We start from the raw sequence: 20,357 nt of genomic DNA, 5'->3' as shown, positions 1-20,357 counted from the left end.
CTTGGCTTTTCCTCCACAGAAATGGCTGCAGCCTCCAAAGCAGCAGCAGCAGATTTGTAGAACTTTCTCCAGGCTTCAAGTGCTGCTGACCCAACCCTACAGACGTCCCCAGCAGGGCCATCAGCTCCATCATCCATGGCCTGGAGACCATCACAGGGCAGGAGAGCTGACCGGGAGATTACAGCCACTCTCCTGCCCTGTCAGGAGAGGCGGCTGAATCCCCCTCCTCTGCTCTGATGCTGGATCATCAAACATCCAGCAAGACTGGGAAGGTGAGCAGATCACAGGCAGCCCCACAGCCTACTAGCTCCAGCCCCTCTTGGCTGATCAGAGGGAGCTTGCGGGGGTGCTCAGGGCCCAGCTATGCCGGGAAGGTCAGGACAGGTCCAGCCTGCAGGGCGAGGGGACGGGGCGGCTCTGCTGGGGCCAGTTGCGCTGCGGTTGTTCTGAACTGTATTTGGCCTGTGGCTCCCACTGCATGGTCTTTGCATTCCAAGAAGCAATTAGGAACAGGCTTACTTTCGTCTGGAAGCTGGGGAATGTGGCAAAGAGTCAGCAGAAGGGGAGTCTGCTGGCGCTTTGTGCAACGTGACTTTGGGAGCTGGGACAGGAAGAGCCAGGGCAGGGAAGCACAGGTTGTCTCCAGAGATGCTGGCTGGTCTGAGGACACTCAGAGCCTGCTCAGAGGAGGCTGACAGTGCCCCAGTGTCTCCAGAGGCAATGCCCCTTCCAGCAGTGACTCCTCATCTGGTGACCGTTGGGGCACTGGATGAACATCCTGAAGTGACACACAAACCTGACACAAGCAACTGGGAACAGCTCTGCTTCTGCATCCACAAACTAATCCATAAAATGCGAGCTGGCACACAAACCTGCCACAAGCAACTGGGAACAGCTCTGCTTCTGCATCCACAAACTCTAATCCATAAAATGCGAGCTGGCCTCTCTGCAGGGATGGCATCTCCTCTCACCCTTACAGAGCCAGGGGAAGCCTCTGTAAACTGAGGGAGCAGCATCCTGTGTGCATGCAACATTTTGGGTACATGGAGAAACTCTGCACATTTGCAATGGTTTCAGCCAGACTCTGGGACACAGACTGACTGCTAGCAAGGGCAAGAAGGGCACAGGCATGTGGGGAGCAGCTAAGGAAGACCTGTGTGAGTCCTTCAGGAAGTCAAAGGCCTGCAAGCGTAGAAATGGGGTAGTTGTGCAATTGGCATTCTCTATAAATGTCCCTCAGTGCCCACTGTGACTAACCAGATCCTACATCCCACCCTACAAGTCATCCTTTCACCTGGTCTCTAACAGTAGCAGATGTATGTCAACGTGGACACAATCTTCAGTGACTAAACCCAAAGACAAGTCTCTGCTGAGCATGTGTAAGTTATGATTTCTCAATACCTTGTAAATTGGCCAAATCTGTGAGGATTTTTCTTAAGAACAATAAAAGGCAGTTTTTTTCTCTTCTATTCCATGCTCTATTTACAAATTTAAAAGCCCTGCTGCGAAGAAGAGAGTACAACAGCTTTCCGAAGACCTGACCACCAGAAATCCTTAAGATGGGTAAAAGTAAATACAGAAAACTTTCTTCAATGCAGGAGATAAATTTGGTTCTTTGCCATATAGATCAGTGTGGACCTTCAAAGCCTGGTCTCCCGGGACTTTCCCAGTCTGCACTGGGATGGACTGAGGATGTGTTGGTGGGTACAGATACCTAGCACACCGCAGGCTGCATCCATGTGTGGGTACTGGAGAGACGATCGCTTGTACACGACGTGGGGGCTGCCCTTGCCCTCGCTCCCTGTGCTGACATTGGCTCCTGGGCTCAGCGGTTCAATGAAATATTCCTCCTCATCTGCAACGATCACCCCATGCTGCAGAAGGAAAGAGACAGAAGGCAATAAAGGAGGTAGAGAGAGAACTGGCTGACATACTGGTGGCTTCCCATAATGAGCTTTCTGATGATTAAACACTGAATTTCTGGGGACTGACAAATACTTTTGAGAATGTGAAGGAATCCTTCATTTACGCACACTGAACTATATGAACCTACAGATCAGAGAAAACCAAGCCAGATGGTTTGATGCCTTGAGACATCTGTGTTCACTAAAGTCCTCTGGAAATCACAGTCTTTCCTTGCAAAATTATGAATAAGTTGTTTCCTATTCCACCCACTCAGCCTAACTAAGAGCTGTCTGTGGGATCTTAAATACCACACCTTCAAATAGCAGCACAACTCAGCAGTGAGATAGGCCTCCTACACTTTTCAACCTCAGCAAAGAACCTTTGAAAGCAGATCAGGACCATTACCACCAGCTGGGAAACTCAGGCACAGAGCTGCAGAGAAGTGTAGATGCTCAGAGGATTTTGAGAAACGCACTGAAATCTTTAAAATCTGAAGTCCAATTAGCAGTGAGGCAATCAACAGGAGCCACAACCTTTCTCTGCAGCCTCAAGCCTGGGTTGTGCCCTGTAAGCATCACCAACCCTTTTACACCTCTGACTAGGCACCTCAGTCAGATGATGTTTCTGGTCCCTTATTTGTTTTTTGTTGTTCTCCCTTATTTTATTCTTTGACTGAATGAATCTCAGCTGTGAGCCCAGACTTTGCTCTCCAGCAAGATGAGCAACCAAATCCACCAGGTGCTTGCAAGATCTCTCCTCTGCAGCTGGGTCCTATGCTCACAGCAAGCTTTCCCTCTACCTAAAAGCTCTAAACAACCTAAAAAGTTTCTGGCAGCCCAACATGATCCAAGTAAGAAGCTTGTACCAACTCCTGGCACTGAATCTCACCTAACTCCAAGAAACCTGGGTATGCTATCAGCTGAACTTTACCAGCAAGCAACCGAGGCACAGAAACATCACAGAAACATTGCTCAAGCAGGACAAGGAGTATCCCAAAAGCCTAAAGCCTGACGTTACCTGGCTGTTCTCCCACTCCCTGTGTGCAAGCATAGCTCTGGGTGCAGAGATGCTCCTGTCCTGACATCAGCTCTGCACCAATGGTGTCCTTTGAGTGTCACAGCACTTTACCATCTCCCCTCTATGCAAGAGGGAGAGGATGCGGAGTGGGGAAGCAGGTCTCTCTAAAACATCTTGAGGTCCTTGTTACCCGTGTAACAGCATTATGCCTGGGCGTTCGTAGGGGAGAGCCCTCTCTGGGGTGGATGCTGCGTCTGTAATAGGTCTCTCCCCCTCTTCCTCCCTGTCCTGAAAGCTGAATCAGGGCAGTGTGTGCATAGCGAAGTCCCCATCTCCAGAGTGCCGGGGGATTTCCTCCTGCACCAGGCTCTGTTGCTCTTGGCTCAGCTCCACCTTTTCAAACACAAGCGAGGTACTGTGAGGTTAGCCTGGCGAGGGCTCCGGCGGAAAGCCGAGTGTCGGCCTGCAAAGCCAGCTGGCTGCTGGCTTTGTGGGATGGGGAGAAGGAGGTCACCACCGGCTTGGGGCAGAGCAGCAGGAGAGGAGAGCACGTCCTGCCGAAAAACCACGTACCGCTAGAAAAGGGCCGTTCTTAAACCCAGAGCCTGTGCACAGTGCAAGAGGCAGGAGGCTCCACCGCCTGCCTGGCATCCTTTGGCAACGACGCTCGGCTGTCACACGAGTCTGAAAACTGCCCCATCGCTGACCCCAAAGACCAAGCTCTAAGGTCTGGGCGCTGGACGTGACACAAGCCTGTTGAAAAGGGGTGACGAGAAGCCCTTAGGGAGATCCCTGTGGTTTGTGGGGGAGCTAAACTGGATATCCTGCCTATGATTCATCCAGGTCATCTGCAGAGCAAGGATGGTTTATGCTATTAGATTATAACCACACTTAAGAAAAGCAGAGCCACATACTGCAATTCAGCTCTTCCACCTCCTCGTACATGCACATGAGCAGCTCGATGTTAGCCTCAGCAGCGGGACCATCTGCCTTGCTCCAAGCATTTAATGTTCATGCTGACTTCAGGAGGGCTTTTCAGGTGAAAGCACAATTTCAGCACAGACACACAGGGTTGAAAACCTGGCCTTTAAACTGTCCTTTGATGAACTCTGACAAGAGATAAGACAGTGTCATTTCTCTCCTAAAGTTGTTTTGTCCTCACTGTGGTTTTTTTGATGGTAGGACATGGCTCCTTAGGAACTCATGCAGTGGATGAAATTGCTGTCTTTGCTTAAGACAGGGATTTCAGCCTCTGGCCAGGCTGAGACAAAGCTGCCTGGGCCGCTCCCTGCAGGCTCCACCTGCCATGGCTCCACTGTTTTGGAAAACGGACCATTTTGCCCTTTGCTGCTGACAACTTAAGCCTGGGTGACCTTCCCCCTGCTTAGCCTGAAGTGCAGCACGGCGTGCCCGCCCTCCATGGGAGATGCATGGGGTGAGCCACACTGCCTGCCTGCACTCAGGCCGGGGTGACAGTACATGTGACCAGGAAGGTGAATCGATGGGAATGTGCCCAGATATTGGCAGTCCAAAGCTGGGGTGATGTAAAGTACGAGTTTCGTTGTGGGTGTTTGAAAACAAAGCTGTTTACAGCAGTACACCATGCAGACACAGAAATTGCTTAGGAATGCGGGAGTTTGAGGACAGGAGGATGGCTTGGGGCTTGTTACCCATTTTCACCGCTTTGTTTTGGATGCTTCTGTGGACACCCATCATCCCTTTCCTTCCACCTTGCGCACAGCTCACCCCGTAATCAGCACCCGGTCCCTGCTTGCACCCATTCTGCAACAAAACAAACACCCCCCTCTGTATCATTAGCGAGTCAGGTCTGCGCAAATGTGAGTCACTGTGTGTAGTCCCCCGCCCAGCATGTGTCAGCATGAACCTGAACCTTGAGACCTCAGCAACTGGACACACTCTTTTGTCCCTACCTGTCCCTCCAAAGCAGACTGCTGCCTGCCTGGAGGGGAGCGTGCTGCAGCTGAGGGATGGCACAAGTGGATCAGCAGTTACGGATCGACCAGAGCTCTGCAACAGGTCTTCTCCGGTGGCAAGTACAGCCCCCACTCTGCCAGCTAAAAAGACGCCAGATTCCTCTTGTCCAAATTCCTGACCGTATCATCCTCACTAACCCCTTCCCCCGCCTTGCTGATGTCCATAGCTCCTGAGGGCAGAAGGACAGAGTTCAGGAAAAGGAGAGGTTGTTCGATGACCCTCTGTCCCTCTTTGTGCCTGGCTGCATTTTCCTCCAGACAGCCCCTGGTATCTCTCCAGAGCTAAACACAGCCTGTGGACTAAATTATCCCGGTCCAAGTGCTGCCAGGCCATGGCTTGCCTTGGACTTGATGCCCCCTGAAGTGAGAAGGTGGGCTAATGCCAGATCCCTTCTGAGCCAGCACTGTCCAGCTCACTCTTCAGTGCTTTTGTGAACACCAGTAAACTATCTAGGACTTCAGCAGAGTTCCCATATCAAAACAAAGGGCTAACTAGGGAACCACGAGTTTATGCAGCTCTGATTTTTGGCTGTGAGATAGAAACATTAGACTCTATGATATAAATGAGTCAGATTCTCATTTCTGTTAATAACCCACAGCACTGTTCTGGCAGTGTAATTTAGCAATAAATCAAATGTGAATTCATTCCCATTTGGAAGCTCTTCCACACTGCCAGAATACTGCTAAGAGGTGGGGCTGTAGCATAAATATGAATCTGGCCTACAGAGTCGTCTTCTACATGTTACCCCTTCAAGCGAGCCATCATCCTTGGGATTCGTTAAGCGGATATGTTTGCTCCATCCCTCCATCTGGCAGGTCATGAAATGTGCTTTGTGAGCCAGAAATATCAGAAAATCACAGAAAAATAAGGATGGAAGTCCTTAGTCTATTCCCAGTGCTGGAAGAGCTAATGAATCATACCTGGAGTATTTTTGAGAGGCATTTGTCTGGCCTATTCTTAAAGATCTCCAATGATGTAGGGGCCACGTACTCTCCAAGCAATCTAATCCAGAGCTCAGCTATCCTTACCACTAATGTCTACCATTAAGCTTTCTTGCTGATATTTAAAACCATGATGTCTAGCCCTAGCTGTTAGGATACACAAAACCAATCATTCCCACCCTCTTTGCAGCCTTGCTGTTTTTGAGGAATGCCATCTTGTCCCCTCTTGATGTTCTCTTTTTCATATTAAAAAATTGATTATTTCAGTTTTTCTCCCAGAAGTCACATTTTTAGCCCTGAAATCTGGATAGAAATGACTGGGAACCCCAGGAATGTATCTGCGGTTGTAAGGATCTGAATGCATTTTTGACATTCCCAGTTGTGCTGTGAAATTCCTGCCCTCCTGCACTTCTTCATCACTAGCACATGAGAAACATCTTTTGCTGTTGCTGCTGGAAGTGGAAGGGAGAGTTCCGTGAGGGACAGAATAATGGTCTAGAGCCTAGATTATCTTATTCCTATTAAAATCAATGGAAAAATACCCACTGACTTTGGTAGAAACTAAACTACAAGCCAAACACGGATCAGGAATGCCTATGGATGTAATGAAGGGATGTGGCCTTCACCTTCAGCTGACTTTTGATGCCAGTGTGCACTATTCTAGCTTGACACCAACCCCATTCCTTCCCCACCACCATGGACCCACCTGCTGGGACTCCAACCGGGTTGTACTTCTACAGCAAAGATCAAAAAGGCTGCAATCAGCTCTGCTTTATGGTCAGCTCTAGTTATTAGTATTGCCCTTGGCTGGGAAAAATACAGAGACTCACCAGTCCATTGCAGTTGCTGATGGCGACCTTTGAGTTCAGGTACTGATCCTGCAAGTGGCCTGCATAGTGGCAGTCTTCGTGGAAATCATGTTGCCAGTCCACGCCATCTCGCTTCCAGTATTCGACAGTGAAGTGCTCAGCCAGCAGGTTGGAGTGCAGTGTCAGGTTGAGGAGGAACTGGGTTCGGTGGGCAGAGACTTTGTAGAAAACCTGCTGCTCCGATGGCTCGTAGGGCAAGGAGCCCAGACTGCGCCGAGGACGTTGCTTCAGCTGGCTTCTCACGTCAAAGGTGAGGAAGTCCCCGTTTTGGTCCACTTGGATGGGGAATGCAATTTCATAGTGATCGAGGCTGGAGAGGAACTCCTCTGGGGGGGAAAGCAAACACAGGGGGAATGACATTCTGCAAAGAGAGTCAGAGTAAAACACCCAGTGACTTCAGCGCAGAGCTGGCTGCGCCTGAGCACAACTGAGCTGCAGTCAGCACAAGGTGGAGGGACAGGGTCCTGACACAGAGGGTCTGCTCTGTCCAGGCTGCGGGATCCTTGGGGTATTCCAAAAGGCCTTCAGCCTACAGAGCCTTGGGGTATCAACAGGCCTTGAGTCTACGGAGCGTAATCTTCTTCCTCTGCAGGTGATGGAGAGAAAGAGACTGGCCCAAGGGGCCATTCAGGACACCCAAATTCTGGCTCTAGACCTGGACTATCCCCTATCTCTGCATCTCCACTGGACAAAGGGACTCCAGGCTGTGCAGAGTCATACTCTGTGGTTTGGAGGGTTATTTTAACTGGGATCCTTTCAGTAACAAAGCTAACAATAAGGTCTCTTCAAAATGAGCCAGAACGAGCCTTGGGGCGACAATGTCTCGGGAGAAGACAGTCTTGCTCAGGAACTGTGGAGTTCTTCAGAACTCCAGCTGCCATGTGGACCACCTAACACTGCTTTGATAACCCGTGTAATAAACAGCACCATACCAGTCTCCCTGATCACAGCTGCATTAGTGCATTAGGTACTGGGCACCCTCCTAAGGGGCACAAAGACAATGTCCTTGCAATGCCAATCTTGCAAACAAAATAAGAAAGAGGGTAACCAGAATTCCCCAGCTGTGCTGAAAAGGCAGCAAGAAAAGAAGTCAGACATCCCAAATCCCCAGCCAGGTCTCTGTCTATGACACCATCCTGCCTTCCCAGCTCACCAGCTTGGTGCTCTTTATCATATCAGCCTGGCTTAGCACCTTCTTTTGGGGCACTGGAGTTTTTGAGCTTGTCTCATACCACTTAGGAAATGTGCTCTGACAAGGTCACTGTCCAAAACGTCTGCCTGCATTCACATGGTAATGCAACACTTCCATCTGTCAAAGAAATTGGCACTCTGCAGCGACAGAAATTTCTCATTTTCCAAGCAAAATGTCACAGGCACCACCAGGTTGGATCTAACCGGAGGTCTAGTTCTCTCTGACAGCCCTCAGTATCAGACGCTTCAGCAGAAGATGTAAGAAACTCATGCACTGGTCAGCTGCCCCCCATCACAGTGTGTTCTTCTGAATCTCTCGTGGCTGGAGGTTTGCTAATGGAGTAGGAGAGGATTTGCCCTCTTTTCACTCTGGAAGATTACTACTGTGCTTTCTGCATTCTATCTGTAGTTGTTTCCTAAACAAACAGGAGAGGCCAGGCTGCTCCAGGGTGGCTGCATTTTGCCTGACTCCACAGCACCCATCTTCAAAGCCTTCTCAGCCATCATAAATTTGGACTCCAAATTACACTCTTACCACATGGCAGCAACTGGAAAGTTTCCTTTTCTTCTAGTGTGTTTTCCAGTATGGGAGCCTGACAGAGTGGTTTCCTTGGCCACCGGTAATGGGACAGTCCTTCCCACCAGCTGGGTTTAGGGGTTAGCTCCCATCCTTCCAAACCATAAGCACTTCTGGCACTTCTCCCTTATCTCGACAAGCCAGAAATAATTATTAGTTTTTTAACTTCCTGTGCTCCAGCTTCTCCTATATCACACTGCCTTGCGTGTGATGCAGCCGGGCAAACAAGAGTGATTATTTGTACTTAAGCAATGACCTCAGGCTTGGAAAAATTTGCTATTGGAAGTGTCTTGTTTTTCTTTTTCCCCCTCTGCAGTCCACGTGGGCTTACAAAATAGTGAATCGGAAAGAGGTTTGTGCACACAGCAGCTTGAAAGGGCCTGGGACCCTGGGCTGCAGTTTCTGATCCTGACCTGGAAGGTACGGTCCAGGAGGAAAAAATGTGTCCAGAGCCTGGGGGTGAGGTTGTGTGTGAGAACCTGCTTTTGGTGTAGTGCTGGTTACCACGCGTCCCCTCAGGAATGGCACTCTGGAAACTAAGGCGCAGGAAGAAAGACTTAAGAGCACTGCCCTGCATCACATCAATGTTTTAGGAAGTGATGCTTTAGGGTAGAGATGCCACAAACAGAAAAAATAATGGAGAATTTCAACACAAGGAAGAAGGCAGTGTCTTCATGCAGTGTTACAGCTGGTTCCTTCCTCTCCTCTAAAAATGTAAAAGGTTAGATTAAGATCTCTTTTACTTTTTTTTTTTAAAAAAACTCTTTTTACTCTTTTTTTACTCTCTTCTACTTACTTTTACTTAAAAGAGGACAACAAAGCTGGTGAGGGGTCTGGAGAACAAGTCTTAAGAGGGCTGAGGGAGCTGGGGCTGTTCTGTCTGGAGAAGAGGAGGCTGAGGGGACACCTTATCGCTCCCTACAACTACCTGAAAGGGGGCTGTAGTGAGGTGAATGTTGGTCTCTTCTCCCAGGTAACTAGCGATAGGATGACAGGAAATGGCCTCAAGTTGCACCAGGGGAGGTTTAGATTGGATATTAGGAAAGATTTCTTTACTAAGTGGTGAAACATTGGAACAGGCTGCCCAGGGAGGTGGTGGAGGCACCATCACCGGAAGTGTTCAAAAAATGTGCAGATGTGGCACTTGGGGACATGGTTTAGTGGGCGTGGTGGTGTTAGGTTGATGGTTGGACTTGATCTAAAAGGTCTTTCCCAACCTTAATGATTCTGTGATTCTCCCTAACCTTGTGTACTCCACCCAACATCACAGACGTTCCCCAGTTCCCTCATTTGCTCACCCTGCCTTGGTCATGCTCCCCATATTACAGACCATACTAGGAGCTACCAACAGCAAGAACAGCACTGTCTGGCGCTTCCTCCCTTCCTTCCAGAAAAGCCATCATGTGCCCTCTGACCTCTCAGCCACTTCACGCTGTATTAATAGATCTTGCCCTTAAATGTGCAGTGCTGCACCCACTGTATCAGAAGGGCTTGCATTGGTGATAAGCAGCCTGGTGTTTCCAGAGAGCTGTCAAACTGCTTCAGAAGAGGTGCTATAAAAAGCCTTTCTCCAGGAAAACCTGCCCATGGCTATGCAGGACACTGGGCACCCCTGAAGGACCACAAACCCCCCCGGAGAGGGTAAGGGAGAAAGCTGGGAAGCAGGAGGGATGGGGTGTGGGGAGAGGTACCTCGTTGCCCCATTTTTGGTGGAAAGGGAGCACACACCTGCAGGAGCAGGGACAGCAGAGGAAGGGACAGGGCACAGGGGAGACAGAGGGGTAAGCTGAACAACATGAAGAAGAGAGGGAAGGTGAAAGCGGAGGAGGGATGATTTTTTTCCCTCCTTGTATGCTCACCATTGCCTCTCTGATTACAGAGATGCTTAAAGGATCAAAAGGAAGCAGATGTTTGCTCTGGTCTTGTCACCAGAGCAAAGAGGAGCCCCAGCTGCAGCCCAGACATGATTCCTAAAAGATGGCTGCGGAAAATGCTATGGAAACCCATGGCTCCAGGCTGACCTGGCATTGTGGAAGTCTCACTACGTCCTCCAAGGGTCTATTGGTTTACCTGTGAGCCAGGAGCAGCGAGATCAGCCTCATGTAACGTTCTATAAAACAGGGAGTATCTGATCTATCACTATAGTTAAACTAAGGTGCTAGCAGAAAATTTTCTTTCGATTAAAAACCATTCAGCAGTGATGAGTGTGTGCTGAATCCTTGGTCAATTGTTTCAGCTGCTGGTCCCTGCACCGTTAAAAACTGCAGCCTGAGTGTACACGTTACATCTGAATCTCGTTACATCTCTGCTGGCTTGAATTGGCCTTCAGCACTGGGCTGCTATTTCCCACAAAGATAATTACAGCTTATGACTATGATACCTTAATCTTTTTCCTGCATAAAACAAATACACTGATCTGAGTTGTGCACACAGGGCACATGAATCCTGCTCCACTGCTAAGTGGAGCAAGTCACTTGGTCAAAATCAGTGGCTTGTTGAAAACATTGGCCTTTATTCTCCATGCCTCCAACTGCTAAGAGGAGATAACAGCATTTCACCCTCTTGAAAGGGTGTTGTGAGGATTATGTACTTACTATCTCAGCAGCGTGGTGAAGAGAAGCGTTGAGTTATATCAACAGCCTGATGCCAACCATTCTGGATGCAGGGAGCTTAAAAAAGCACTCTGACAGCAAGAGGGACCCATGGGGCAGCCTGACCCTTGGGGCTGGACAGGGACTGGTGAGGCACACGCTTCAGTCCCTGGTTTGGTGCTCCCACAGCACCATGCTCCCAGCAACAGCACGGGCTGAGACTCATCCCCCAGGCCTGTTCAGGGGAAGGCAGCATCTAGAGAGCACAAATGCATTAACTGTAATTTCGGTGAGCCCTGGCTTTAGATCGAGGTATATTAGCAAATTGTGCGGGGACTCATGAGCGAGGGAGGATATGAGCTGCTGTGAGTCAGGATGGAGGTGATCTGGCAGTGAAGTCCTCATCAGAGCGTTGCTCCGCCGTGAACGCGGTGCCGCAGATGGAGGGAGGTGTGAACTGATGGACGCGGGAGGCCCAGAACAGTCACCCCAGACATTGCCAGAGGCTTTGGCGAAAAGGACCAGAAACCATGTTTGTTTCAGATTCAAGAAAATCCGCCTGTGTGACCTTACACGTTTGCACAGTGCCTGCACAGCACGCAGTTCTGAGCCTGACTGCCTCTCCTTTCACCCAGCGCAAGCTGCAGTACAGCAGTGCCCCACGTTTAGCAAGGAGATGATGCTCAGACCCAGGATGGCACATGGCTTTCGGTCGCCTTTGTTCCTCTTTCCAGTTCTGCTTCGTAAGACAACCCACGGCCACCATAACTACAGTCCGATGGCACTGCACTACTCAACAGCCCGGGTACATCGCCAGCTTTGGCCCTGCTGCAATTAATCTGGGCACACATGGTATTTCAGGATCATGGCTGCATAAGCACGCTGCCGAGGTTCGCACAGACAATTGTCTAACATCAGAACTCTTTCTTCTTACCTCTGATGCCTGATGGGAGTGTTCATATTGCCATTTCATAAGAAATGGTCACAAAAGCAAATTAGTATTAAGCAATTTAACTACCCCGTGTTACCTGCCCATGCTGTATTTGTACTCTAGGCTGGGTACAAGGCAGCCCACCTCATTTCCAGTCCCTCACTCCTAACCTGGAATAAAATCATGTACAAAGGCACAAATCTATGTACATAGAGACCCACATTTTGCTTTCTTTGCAATCACTTGCATCTGTGGCGCTGTATTTAAATACAAGACCATTAGAAACACAGACATACAAGACAGGTACAAAGTGCTCACACCTGAGCAGGTCTGAGCATTTACTAATGGTAGCACTTACAGAAACGTGTGTACAAGCGAAAACTGCTCCTCCAGCAGCATGTGTCTGTCCAGGCTCAGCTTGCCCTCCTCTTCACAAAGCCTCTATTCATCTGAGGATGCATCACTCCACCCAAGTGGAAGGGGAGCTTCCTCTACTGCTACCACATCTCCTTCACTTTCTAAGCCTGTATGTGGCTCTCATCTCACACAGACCCTACTGCTCCGAAGTCTGCAAAAAGTCAAGGAGCATAACATCTGAGAGCAAAACATATCCTTTCCACAGAGGTCAATGGAAAACACCTGCAAATTCAGCAGGAGGAGCTCTGCTGCAGTACATCGAGCAGAGCAGAGTTTGAGGTGTCTCCACCTACTCCTCAGCACAACATTACCCTAATAGCTCCCCTGGGGCCAGCAATAGGGTTTCTGCCAGCAGAGGCGGGTGGATGCAGCTCCCTTCCCCACAGTGATACCTACCTTGTGACTGGAATGTGTAACCAGGAAAGTTGCACACAGCCGCAGTGAAAATGACAGTCCATATGAGAAGCCTCCAAGCTATTGCCATGGCTAGCGATGCTTGTCTCAGTACAGGGAGTATTGTGCCAGCTGAAAGGGCGCTGTCCCAACATGTCTCTCCCTCGGCCACTGCTTATGTAGAGACAGGAGTCCTCGGTCCCTCCGCAGGCATCCTCAGCTGCTCCATGCTCTCCCCAAAGCAGCGAGGCTGATGATGGTCTCTTTGCCGTGTGCTGTGCCCGGGCCGGTGCAGTGGGGTCAGCATGGGCTAATTCGAACTGCAGGTGCTCGGTGGCATCGCCCCTGCAAAGGAGAAGGTGGGGATGAGTGAACTGGAGAGATGGGTAGCAGGGAAACAAAGAATGGAGGAGAAGGACAGGAGGGAGAAAAAGGCATGCCGGGTGAATGAGGAAAGCCCATCTTCCAGAAGGGAAGAGTGAGATGGAAAGAAAGAAAGAGGGGACAAAAGGATAGGAAGCGAATGCAAATGCAATTAACCACATCGATTTGCAGCACTGGAAAGCCTGCTGTGGGGTCGCCCCACACCTGGGTGCTCTCCCTGGGGCAAACTCTGCTCCCAGCACAGCCCCTGCACTGCTCTGACAGCAGCACTAAAGAGCTGGTATATACCTTAGACTCGAGGAAAAGAGCTCAGAATAAATGGGAACCCTTTGTCCTTTGGCAACACCCACAAGAAAGTGCAGACCGAAGAGTGACCTGGTCTCAGTTACCTGATCTCTTAAAGAAGAGCACAAAATAAAAGCATTAGCAGGATGGTAGTGGGCAGCAACCTAGAAATCCTCTCTACTCCAGTTTCCCTGGCTTCAAAATACACTTCAGTGACTGTCGCTGCACTGAGAGAAGAGCACTTGCTCTCACACCGTATTAGCTAAACCTAAAAAAGTGATTTAAAACAAAGGACCTATTCAGTGAACTCACCCTTACCCTCAGCTCTATCCACAAATGGATCATGAGATTCCAATTGTATTTGTTATTTAAAATGATTTGCTAATTGCTTTAGTGAAAGATTTTTGGCTTGCAGATAATTTCCACTCAGTCTGAGGCAATTATACAAAACTCACATAGTGCTGGAGAGTTGCATAAAGCCTGTGGTTTTTGTTTCTATCCAGCGATTAGATGACGTACGCAATGAATATGGCACATACCTAACTACCGCCTGGAGAATCCCAAATATCTGAACAGTGATGTTCTGCTCGAGAGCAGTCCCACAGCAAAACGCAAACGCTCCTGCGAAGGTGACAGATAAAATACATACTGAAATCTGACTTCAGGTTGGTTGATGCAGCTACAACTTGCACAGCAGTGGACGGTGCTGGAGCACGGCAGGGAAAGGCAGGACAGATGCCCCTGAGCTGCTGGGAAGATGAGGCTTGGCTGGAGATGGGAGGATGGTGCTCTTTGCAAAGGTGTCAATAGCCACGGCATGTGTCCGGTCCTCATCCCCGTAAAGAAAATAAGGTTGCTAACCCTTGCCTCACTCTGCTCTTCTGTGTTTTAAATAGCAAAGACTAACTACTGGCTGGACTGCGGGGCAGGAGAGCCCGGTTCCTCCTCGGTCTGCCACGCTCCCCTTCACCTCGTGTCCTCAGGGGAGTCTGCAATTTATTTCTACTTCTGTTTTCCCATCTTTACCCTGCAATTAATGTTATTTGTGCTGCGGGGGCTTGGAATAACCACCATCACAGGCCAGAGACTACACAGGTGAAGTGCAAGAAGAAATCAGAGAGATTATTCCTACCCCAATAATTACTCTAAATGAGTTAATGATTTTCCCCTACTAGACAGAAATGTTGGGAGAATTAATCATGCATCTTTAAATCACAATTTGGAGTTCCATATTTGAAATGTTAAGATTTTTAACTGTTTATTTACAGTTAAAATTGGCCAAAGACCATCAGCGAGGCCTCGGGCTGGCCTCCCCAGTCACATCTGATGCCACTTGCCAGGTTGGTTTCAGACAAAACACCCACAATGGCAGCCCGAAGACTGCGCACTCCATCAGCAACCATAAGAATAAACTGCCTGATGGGGGAAAAACTGTCTAAATCTCGTCTCGGGCTGTTCCACTCACCCATGACAGGTAAAGGGAAGAGGCAGCACAGGCAAGAGGGTTGGGTAGGAATTCTTCTTCCCTCTTCCACCACAACATGAGGACTCTGAGATCAGCACCGTTGGTCCATGAGGCCATGTCCCCCTGGTGACAGCATCCTCTGTAGCGTCGCCCCCCCAGGGGGGCACAGAGAGGGCAGAGCCAGGGCCAAGTGCCATGGATCCTGTAAGCTACTCTGTGACTGCTCCCCCCAGGGCTGCAGGAAGTGAACTGGAAAAGGGAGAAGGCAAAACGAAAGCCGGGCGTGCTGCGGCCCTCTCCTAAGTCAGCATTTTTCAGCATCTATTAAAGCTCGAGATTCCAGCTTTTAAATCCTGTCACAGCTCCAAGGTCTGCGGACAGAAAGCCACTCAGCTGAAGTATATTTTCTCCTGGGCTTCACACTACTAATTTTTCTTGTTTTCCAGCTGTTGAACCCGCTTCCTTAAGGCTGTCGTTATTTCCTGTCCTTCCTCCGCCTCTCCGCGACCCTAAGCGGCAGCAGTCATGACTGGTGCCCTCGTCTCCCCTCTGCCCTTCTCCTTCAGTCTCAGCTCCTCGGCATCCCCGGGAACAGGGGCCAGGAGGGAGCTGCAGGCGCCAAGACCCCGCAGCCCCGACCCTGGGGGAAGGAAGCACATTTGGAGCAGCACAAGTCAGGAATTACAGCTGCAAAATTCCCGTAAGCCAGGCTGGGGGAAGGGCACAGCTTCGATTCCTCCCCACACACAGCAAGGAAAAGATGGCCCCTTCCCAGCGGCACTTCGCTTCCGAGACCCCAACGAGCCCATCTCCTGCAAGAGAAGGACCCATAACAAGGAGGAGAGTGGGAGGCGCGCGGGCTCTGTGGCTGCTTCAATACATATAAGTTTTCCATAACCTCACTTTTCAGATTTTGCTTTCTGAGCTAGAGCAACTGGCAGCCGCGGACAAGCCCGAGGAGCCCAGGCCCTCACAGGGCGCGGTGGGACGCAGGGGTCTCATGGGTCGGAATGGAGGGGCTGCGGGGAGGCACGGGGTGACCTCCCCGGTCTCGTGCCTCCCTCACTTGGGCCGGTTCTGATTTGCTCCTTCCCGAGGAATTCGTTGTCCTTGGCAGGCGCCCCGCGAGCGGCTGACGCTCCCCGCTCCCCGCGCCAAGGTGGCTTTCGCCGCGTGAACCCGTTGGCCAGGCCGCCCGCGCGAGGAGGCAGCAGCAGCAGGGATGAGGGGATCGGGGGCCGATGCCGCTGGAGCTGATCGCGGCTTTGAGGTCACCTCTTCCCACACCAAAAACACGCGAGAAGCAGGGAGCTGGGGAAGGGGTTTAAAATTCAAGCCGGAATAAAGCAAAAAGAGAAGAGAAAAAAGAAAAACAGATGACAACTGTTACTAATTTCAACATCGGGGCTGCAGACAGAATTCCCTGAAAGCCCGGCTTTTTGGCCGGGGAGGCAGCTTTATGGGAAGGTAATAGGAAGCAGATGGGCTCTGCTCGGGGCCAAGAGGAAGGTTCAAGGTGCCTCCTAGTGCAGAGAAGAGGAATTTAACTGCTTTTAAAGATGCAGGGCCTGGCAGTTCCAGGTTTCTCATCCAACTTTTGCAAATTATGAGCTCAGGTGTCCTTTTCCCTTTTTTGAGAGAAATAAATACAAACACAGATTTCTGCTTCCAGCTTTCCCCAGTGGGAGGAAATACTTGCAGCGAACCCCCCCTAGCCCTTCCACCGACATCTTCCCGACATGCAGCGCCTGCGAGCAGCGAGAGCAGTGCCCCACGGCCACACTGCTTCACCCCAAACAGCATTTCTGGGCTGTGTTATTAGCAACAGCGTTAATGAACGAATGAAAGTCACCAGCCCTGACAGTTACTACTTCTTTCTTCTGTAAAACGGGGTACAAGCACTTCCTAACCATGCCAGGGTTATTGTGATACCCACGTCCCACAGCTTGGCCAGCTTCAGGCCCGGCTCGGGCCTCCTGCTCCGCACAGTGGGCTCTTACCTGTTATCACAGCTGCCCACTGCGGCCACATGGCAAACCTCACAGTGCCTGTAGATCGCGGATGCTGATCCTAAAGTCACCGTGTTTTCTGAAAAAACAGCCCCCTTCTCACCTGCTTCGCTCCTTCATGGAGGCCCACAAGTTTTGGCTGTAAACCCTCGGCTGAAATCTACTTCCCAAATACTGCCGCAAAGCAGAAGGATAACTCCTGCGCGTGGTCTCCGGGGATTGTCCCGGTTCCAGCCTATGCTGCTCTGCTCAGGGGATGCTCCGAAAACCACCATGTGCCTGTCACTGCCTGACCTGTGGAGTTGAGCGCCATCGGGGTCAGAGCAAGGGGATACCCAGACCACCAGCCCCATCTCCACCTCTGTGAGAACGAGCACGTGGCAGGGCTCACAAAAAGCATGAGGGCTGAGGAAATCATTCTATGGGGGCCTGGAACATCTTAAAATCCAAAGCCCTGGTGAGCTCTGCCAGGCAGTGGCTGATGGCAGCCCTGTCTGGGTCTCCAGAGACAACTCAATGGCACCTTTGTGTGATCAGCCTCGCAGGGAGCTGCATGTGCCAGTGGCCACCTCTGGCACTAAGGCCTTCCTAGCAGAAAGCCACCCCTGGTGACCCAGGCCAGCCTTTTTGGCATAAGAACACACACAGCCAGATGACTCTGGCCACATATAAAAAAAAAAAAAAACAAAACCAAAACCAGTGTCTTCAAGGAAAGTTAGTTGGTTTTTTGCACTTCTAACCAAGCCCATCAAACGTCAACTTCCATGCAGCCAACCTGCATGCTTAATTTAGCAGGCTTCTTGGTCCAGGTCTGAGGAAGGGGCAACGTCAGCCAGTCACTAGCATAGCAAGAAATCAGAGCTCAGCTCTTCCAGCCAGGCATGGACGGGACCTGTTTGCAGTTCACAGCCGAAGGGGACATGTCCTTCCTCTTCCACCACTGCACCCAGCCACTCTCCATACCGCCAGCTCTCCCATCTCCACCAGCACCTCCGGCCTCTCCTCACCATCCACAGCATAAGGAGGGGAAGGGAAGGGCTGCGGGGGATGAGGAAATCCACCGACGACACTCCTGCCTCCGTTCCTTGAAACTGCTCCCGAACCACTTCTCACCATTTCTACCTCCTCCTCCTCCTCACCACCTCGGCTCTGTGCATCCCGGGGTATGGCAACAGGCAGGTCCCTCCCTCCGGGCGCTGGGTTGCCAATGCAGCTGTGTGCTTGCTGCTGGCTGGGGGCTGCTGGCCCACTGCGCTCCCCTGGGGCGGTGGGTGTTTCACACGTGCCCAGTCACCACCCCAGCTCCCGGCAGGTTCCTGCACGTTCCTGAGGACAGAGTAAACAGCGCTGCTCCCTCCCGGCCATGCTGCACCTCTTGCGGCAGGGGGTGAGAGGCTGCGCGGGCGGTGAGCACGCGAGTGGATGCAAAGCTTCCCGAGACCTCCCTGGCTTTCAGCAAGAAACTGTCCTGATATTCCCAACAAAATACTTGGCTGGAATGCTAAGTTGAAAACATGCTGAGTTGCAGATGGCAGAAGTCTTTTTGCAGTCATCCTGCCAGTATGACAGGACTTCCACTGGGAAGTCATTTCTCAGCTCTAGACTAGCGTTATGGGTTAAAAACAGAAAAAATCAGCATTAACTAATCAGCAGCTCACTGCTAGGAGCATCGGTTGCAGAACATGAAAAATGGGTTAAAATCACAGGTCTGCAGAACTGAAAACAAGAGCCTGAACCGTAATCTGCTTTGCTGTTCCAAGCCTGGCCTCTCTGGGGGCACAGCAAGCAAAGAATTAGAAGCATGTAGTTATCACTGTTCACCAGAAAACAGCAGCCTCCAGCCATGGGATGGTTACTGCCTACACTCCTCACAGCAACCCTTTAGGATCCCCTCGCCATCCCCCTGGTTCCTCCTGTTATCAAGCCCGCACTGGAGTAAGGACAAGGGCTTTTGCCTTTCCCTTTCTTGCTGGCATCCAGCAGGCTGAGAGGGGACCTGCAACCCTCGCTGCAGCCCACCTCGCTTGTAAGGGCTGTTTCATTTCGCCCAAAGAACAGTTCTTTGCAGACAGCCATCCCAGTGACTGCAGGGTCAAATGTAGAGTTTGCCCAGAGGAGAGATGCTGCTTTTACAACTGCTAAAAAAGATCTAACCCCATCCAAAGGCGCTCACAAGCAATGTGGAAAATCCAGACTGATGTGCCAGCCTGAACCTGAGAGGTGAGGGGCCTGAGCCCAGGTCTCCATGCCCCTGCCAGCACCCTGGTACCAGCCCGGGTGAGCAGGGGAACACCCTCGCTGCCTTCGGACCACCAGCTCCCTCCAACAGGCTCGCTGCTGGACTCTGCGCCGGGTCCTGCTGTGCTCTAGCTGGGCACACCCTCCATCCCTTTGTACAAGCAAGCTTCACAGGGGTTTGGGCTCACTCCAGTACTGTGTGGGAGTATTTTTTTTTTTTAAACACAAGAATTGTTTTACAGTCAAGTCTATTCAGTGCAATCTTAGTGAGGAAAGGACTGAATTGCCCCCTTGCTCCTCTCCAAAATCCAGCGGGATCTTTAATTTCACCAGCAAAGAGGCAAAAGAAACCTATGACAAAGCGAGGGCATACGAGTGGAGAGCTGGGAGCACCGACCTCTCTCTGACACCAACTGGCTTTGCTTTCTGGAAATACTATCTCTCTGTTACATAAGGATCTGGCCCTATCTGAAAGCTGGGGTCATTGCATTTCTCCAAGTGTGGTAAAATGCTCGGAGGTCCTCAACAGAAAAGCACAAGAGAAGTGCCAGCTTGTATCATCATCAGGGAGGGGTGTTCGGCACGGGGCAGTGCAAGCCCCAGGGCTCAGCCCAGATCTAGCTGCTAGACCAGTCAACTTCAGCCAGATATAAGGTGCCTACCAAGTAACCCAGTGCTCCCAGCCTTGGACTTCCTTTGCTTTAAGGAGATGACTCCACCAAGCAGGTCCACTTTCAGACAGGACTTATGCAATAGTTTGGAGCCGCTCCATGTGACCCAGACTTGCTGGCCCCCTGCCACCACTCTCCTTGCTGGCTTCAGCCACACACAAAACAGCAGAATTAAAAAGACGATCAAGCAGTTATTAAAAGAAACTGCAACTCGCCTACCATACAGTGCCCCTGCCAACTACACACATGCACCATCCATGTATGCACGTCATCCACATGCATGGAGACCACAACTGCAGCGGTTTGTGTGCGGCTGTGCACAAGGATACACACTACCTGTATGAGGATACACACTATCTGCAGGCAGGTCTGTGTTCTGTACCCACATGCCCCTCCACATACGATCATGCGCTGCTGATACCTCTGGATATGCCATGCACGAATGCTGTTTTTGTATCTGGCATCTCCTTGTCTGTGT

General features: G+C 50.7%; 1 protein-coding gene across 1 annotated transcript in view; it reads right to left on the bottom strand.

The window, feature by feature from the left end:
- ADAMTS10 (ADAM metallopeptidase with thrombospondin type 1 motif 10) overlaps window positions 1–12,942 on the bottom strand; it is a 44,743-nt gene extending 31,801 nt beyond the window's left edge. Inside the window, exons 1-3 of the mRNA XM_082010802.1 lie at window positions 12,831–12,942; window positions 6,689–7,053; window positions 1,715–1,874 (exon numbers count right to left, since the gene is read on the bottom strand). Coding sequence (XP_081866928.1) covers window positions 1,715–1,874; window positions 6,689–7,053; window positions 12,831–12,918 — 613 coding nt within the window. The 5' untranslated portion in view covers window positions 12,919–12,942. The remainder of the gene's footprint in view (window positions 1–1,714; window positions 1,875–6,688; window positions 7,054–12,830) is intronic.
- Between the last annotated feature and the right edge of the window lie 7,415 nt (window positions 12,943–20,357).

The sequence above is a fragment of the Phaethon aethereus genome, assembly GCF_964289735.1.
Source record: "Phaethon aethereus genome assembly, chromosome: 26".
NCBI classification, from domain to species: Eukaryota; Metazoa; Chordata; class Aves; order Phaethontiformes; family Phaethontidae; genus Phaethon; species Phaethon aethereus.
This window is presented reverse-complemented; position numbering and strand designations above follow the sequence as displayed.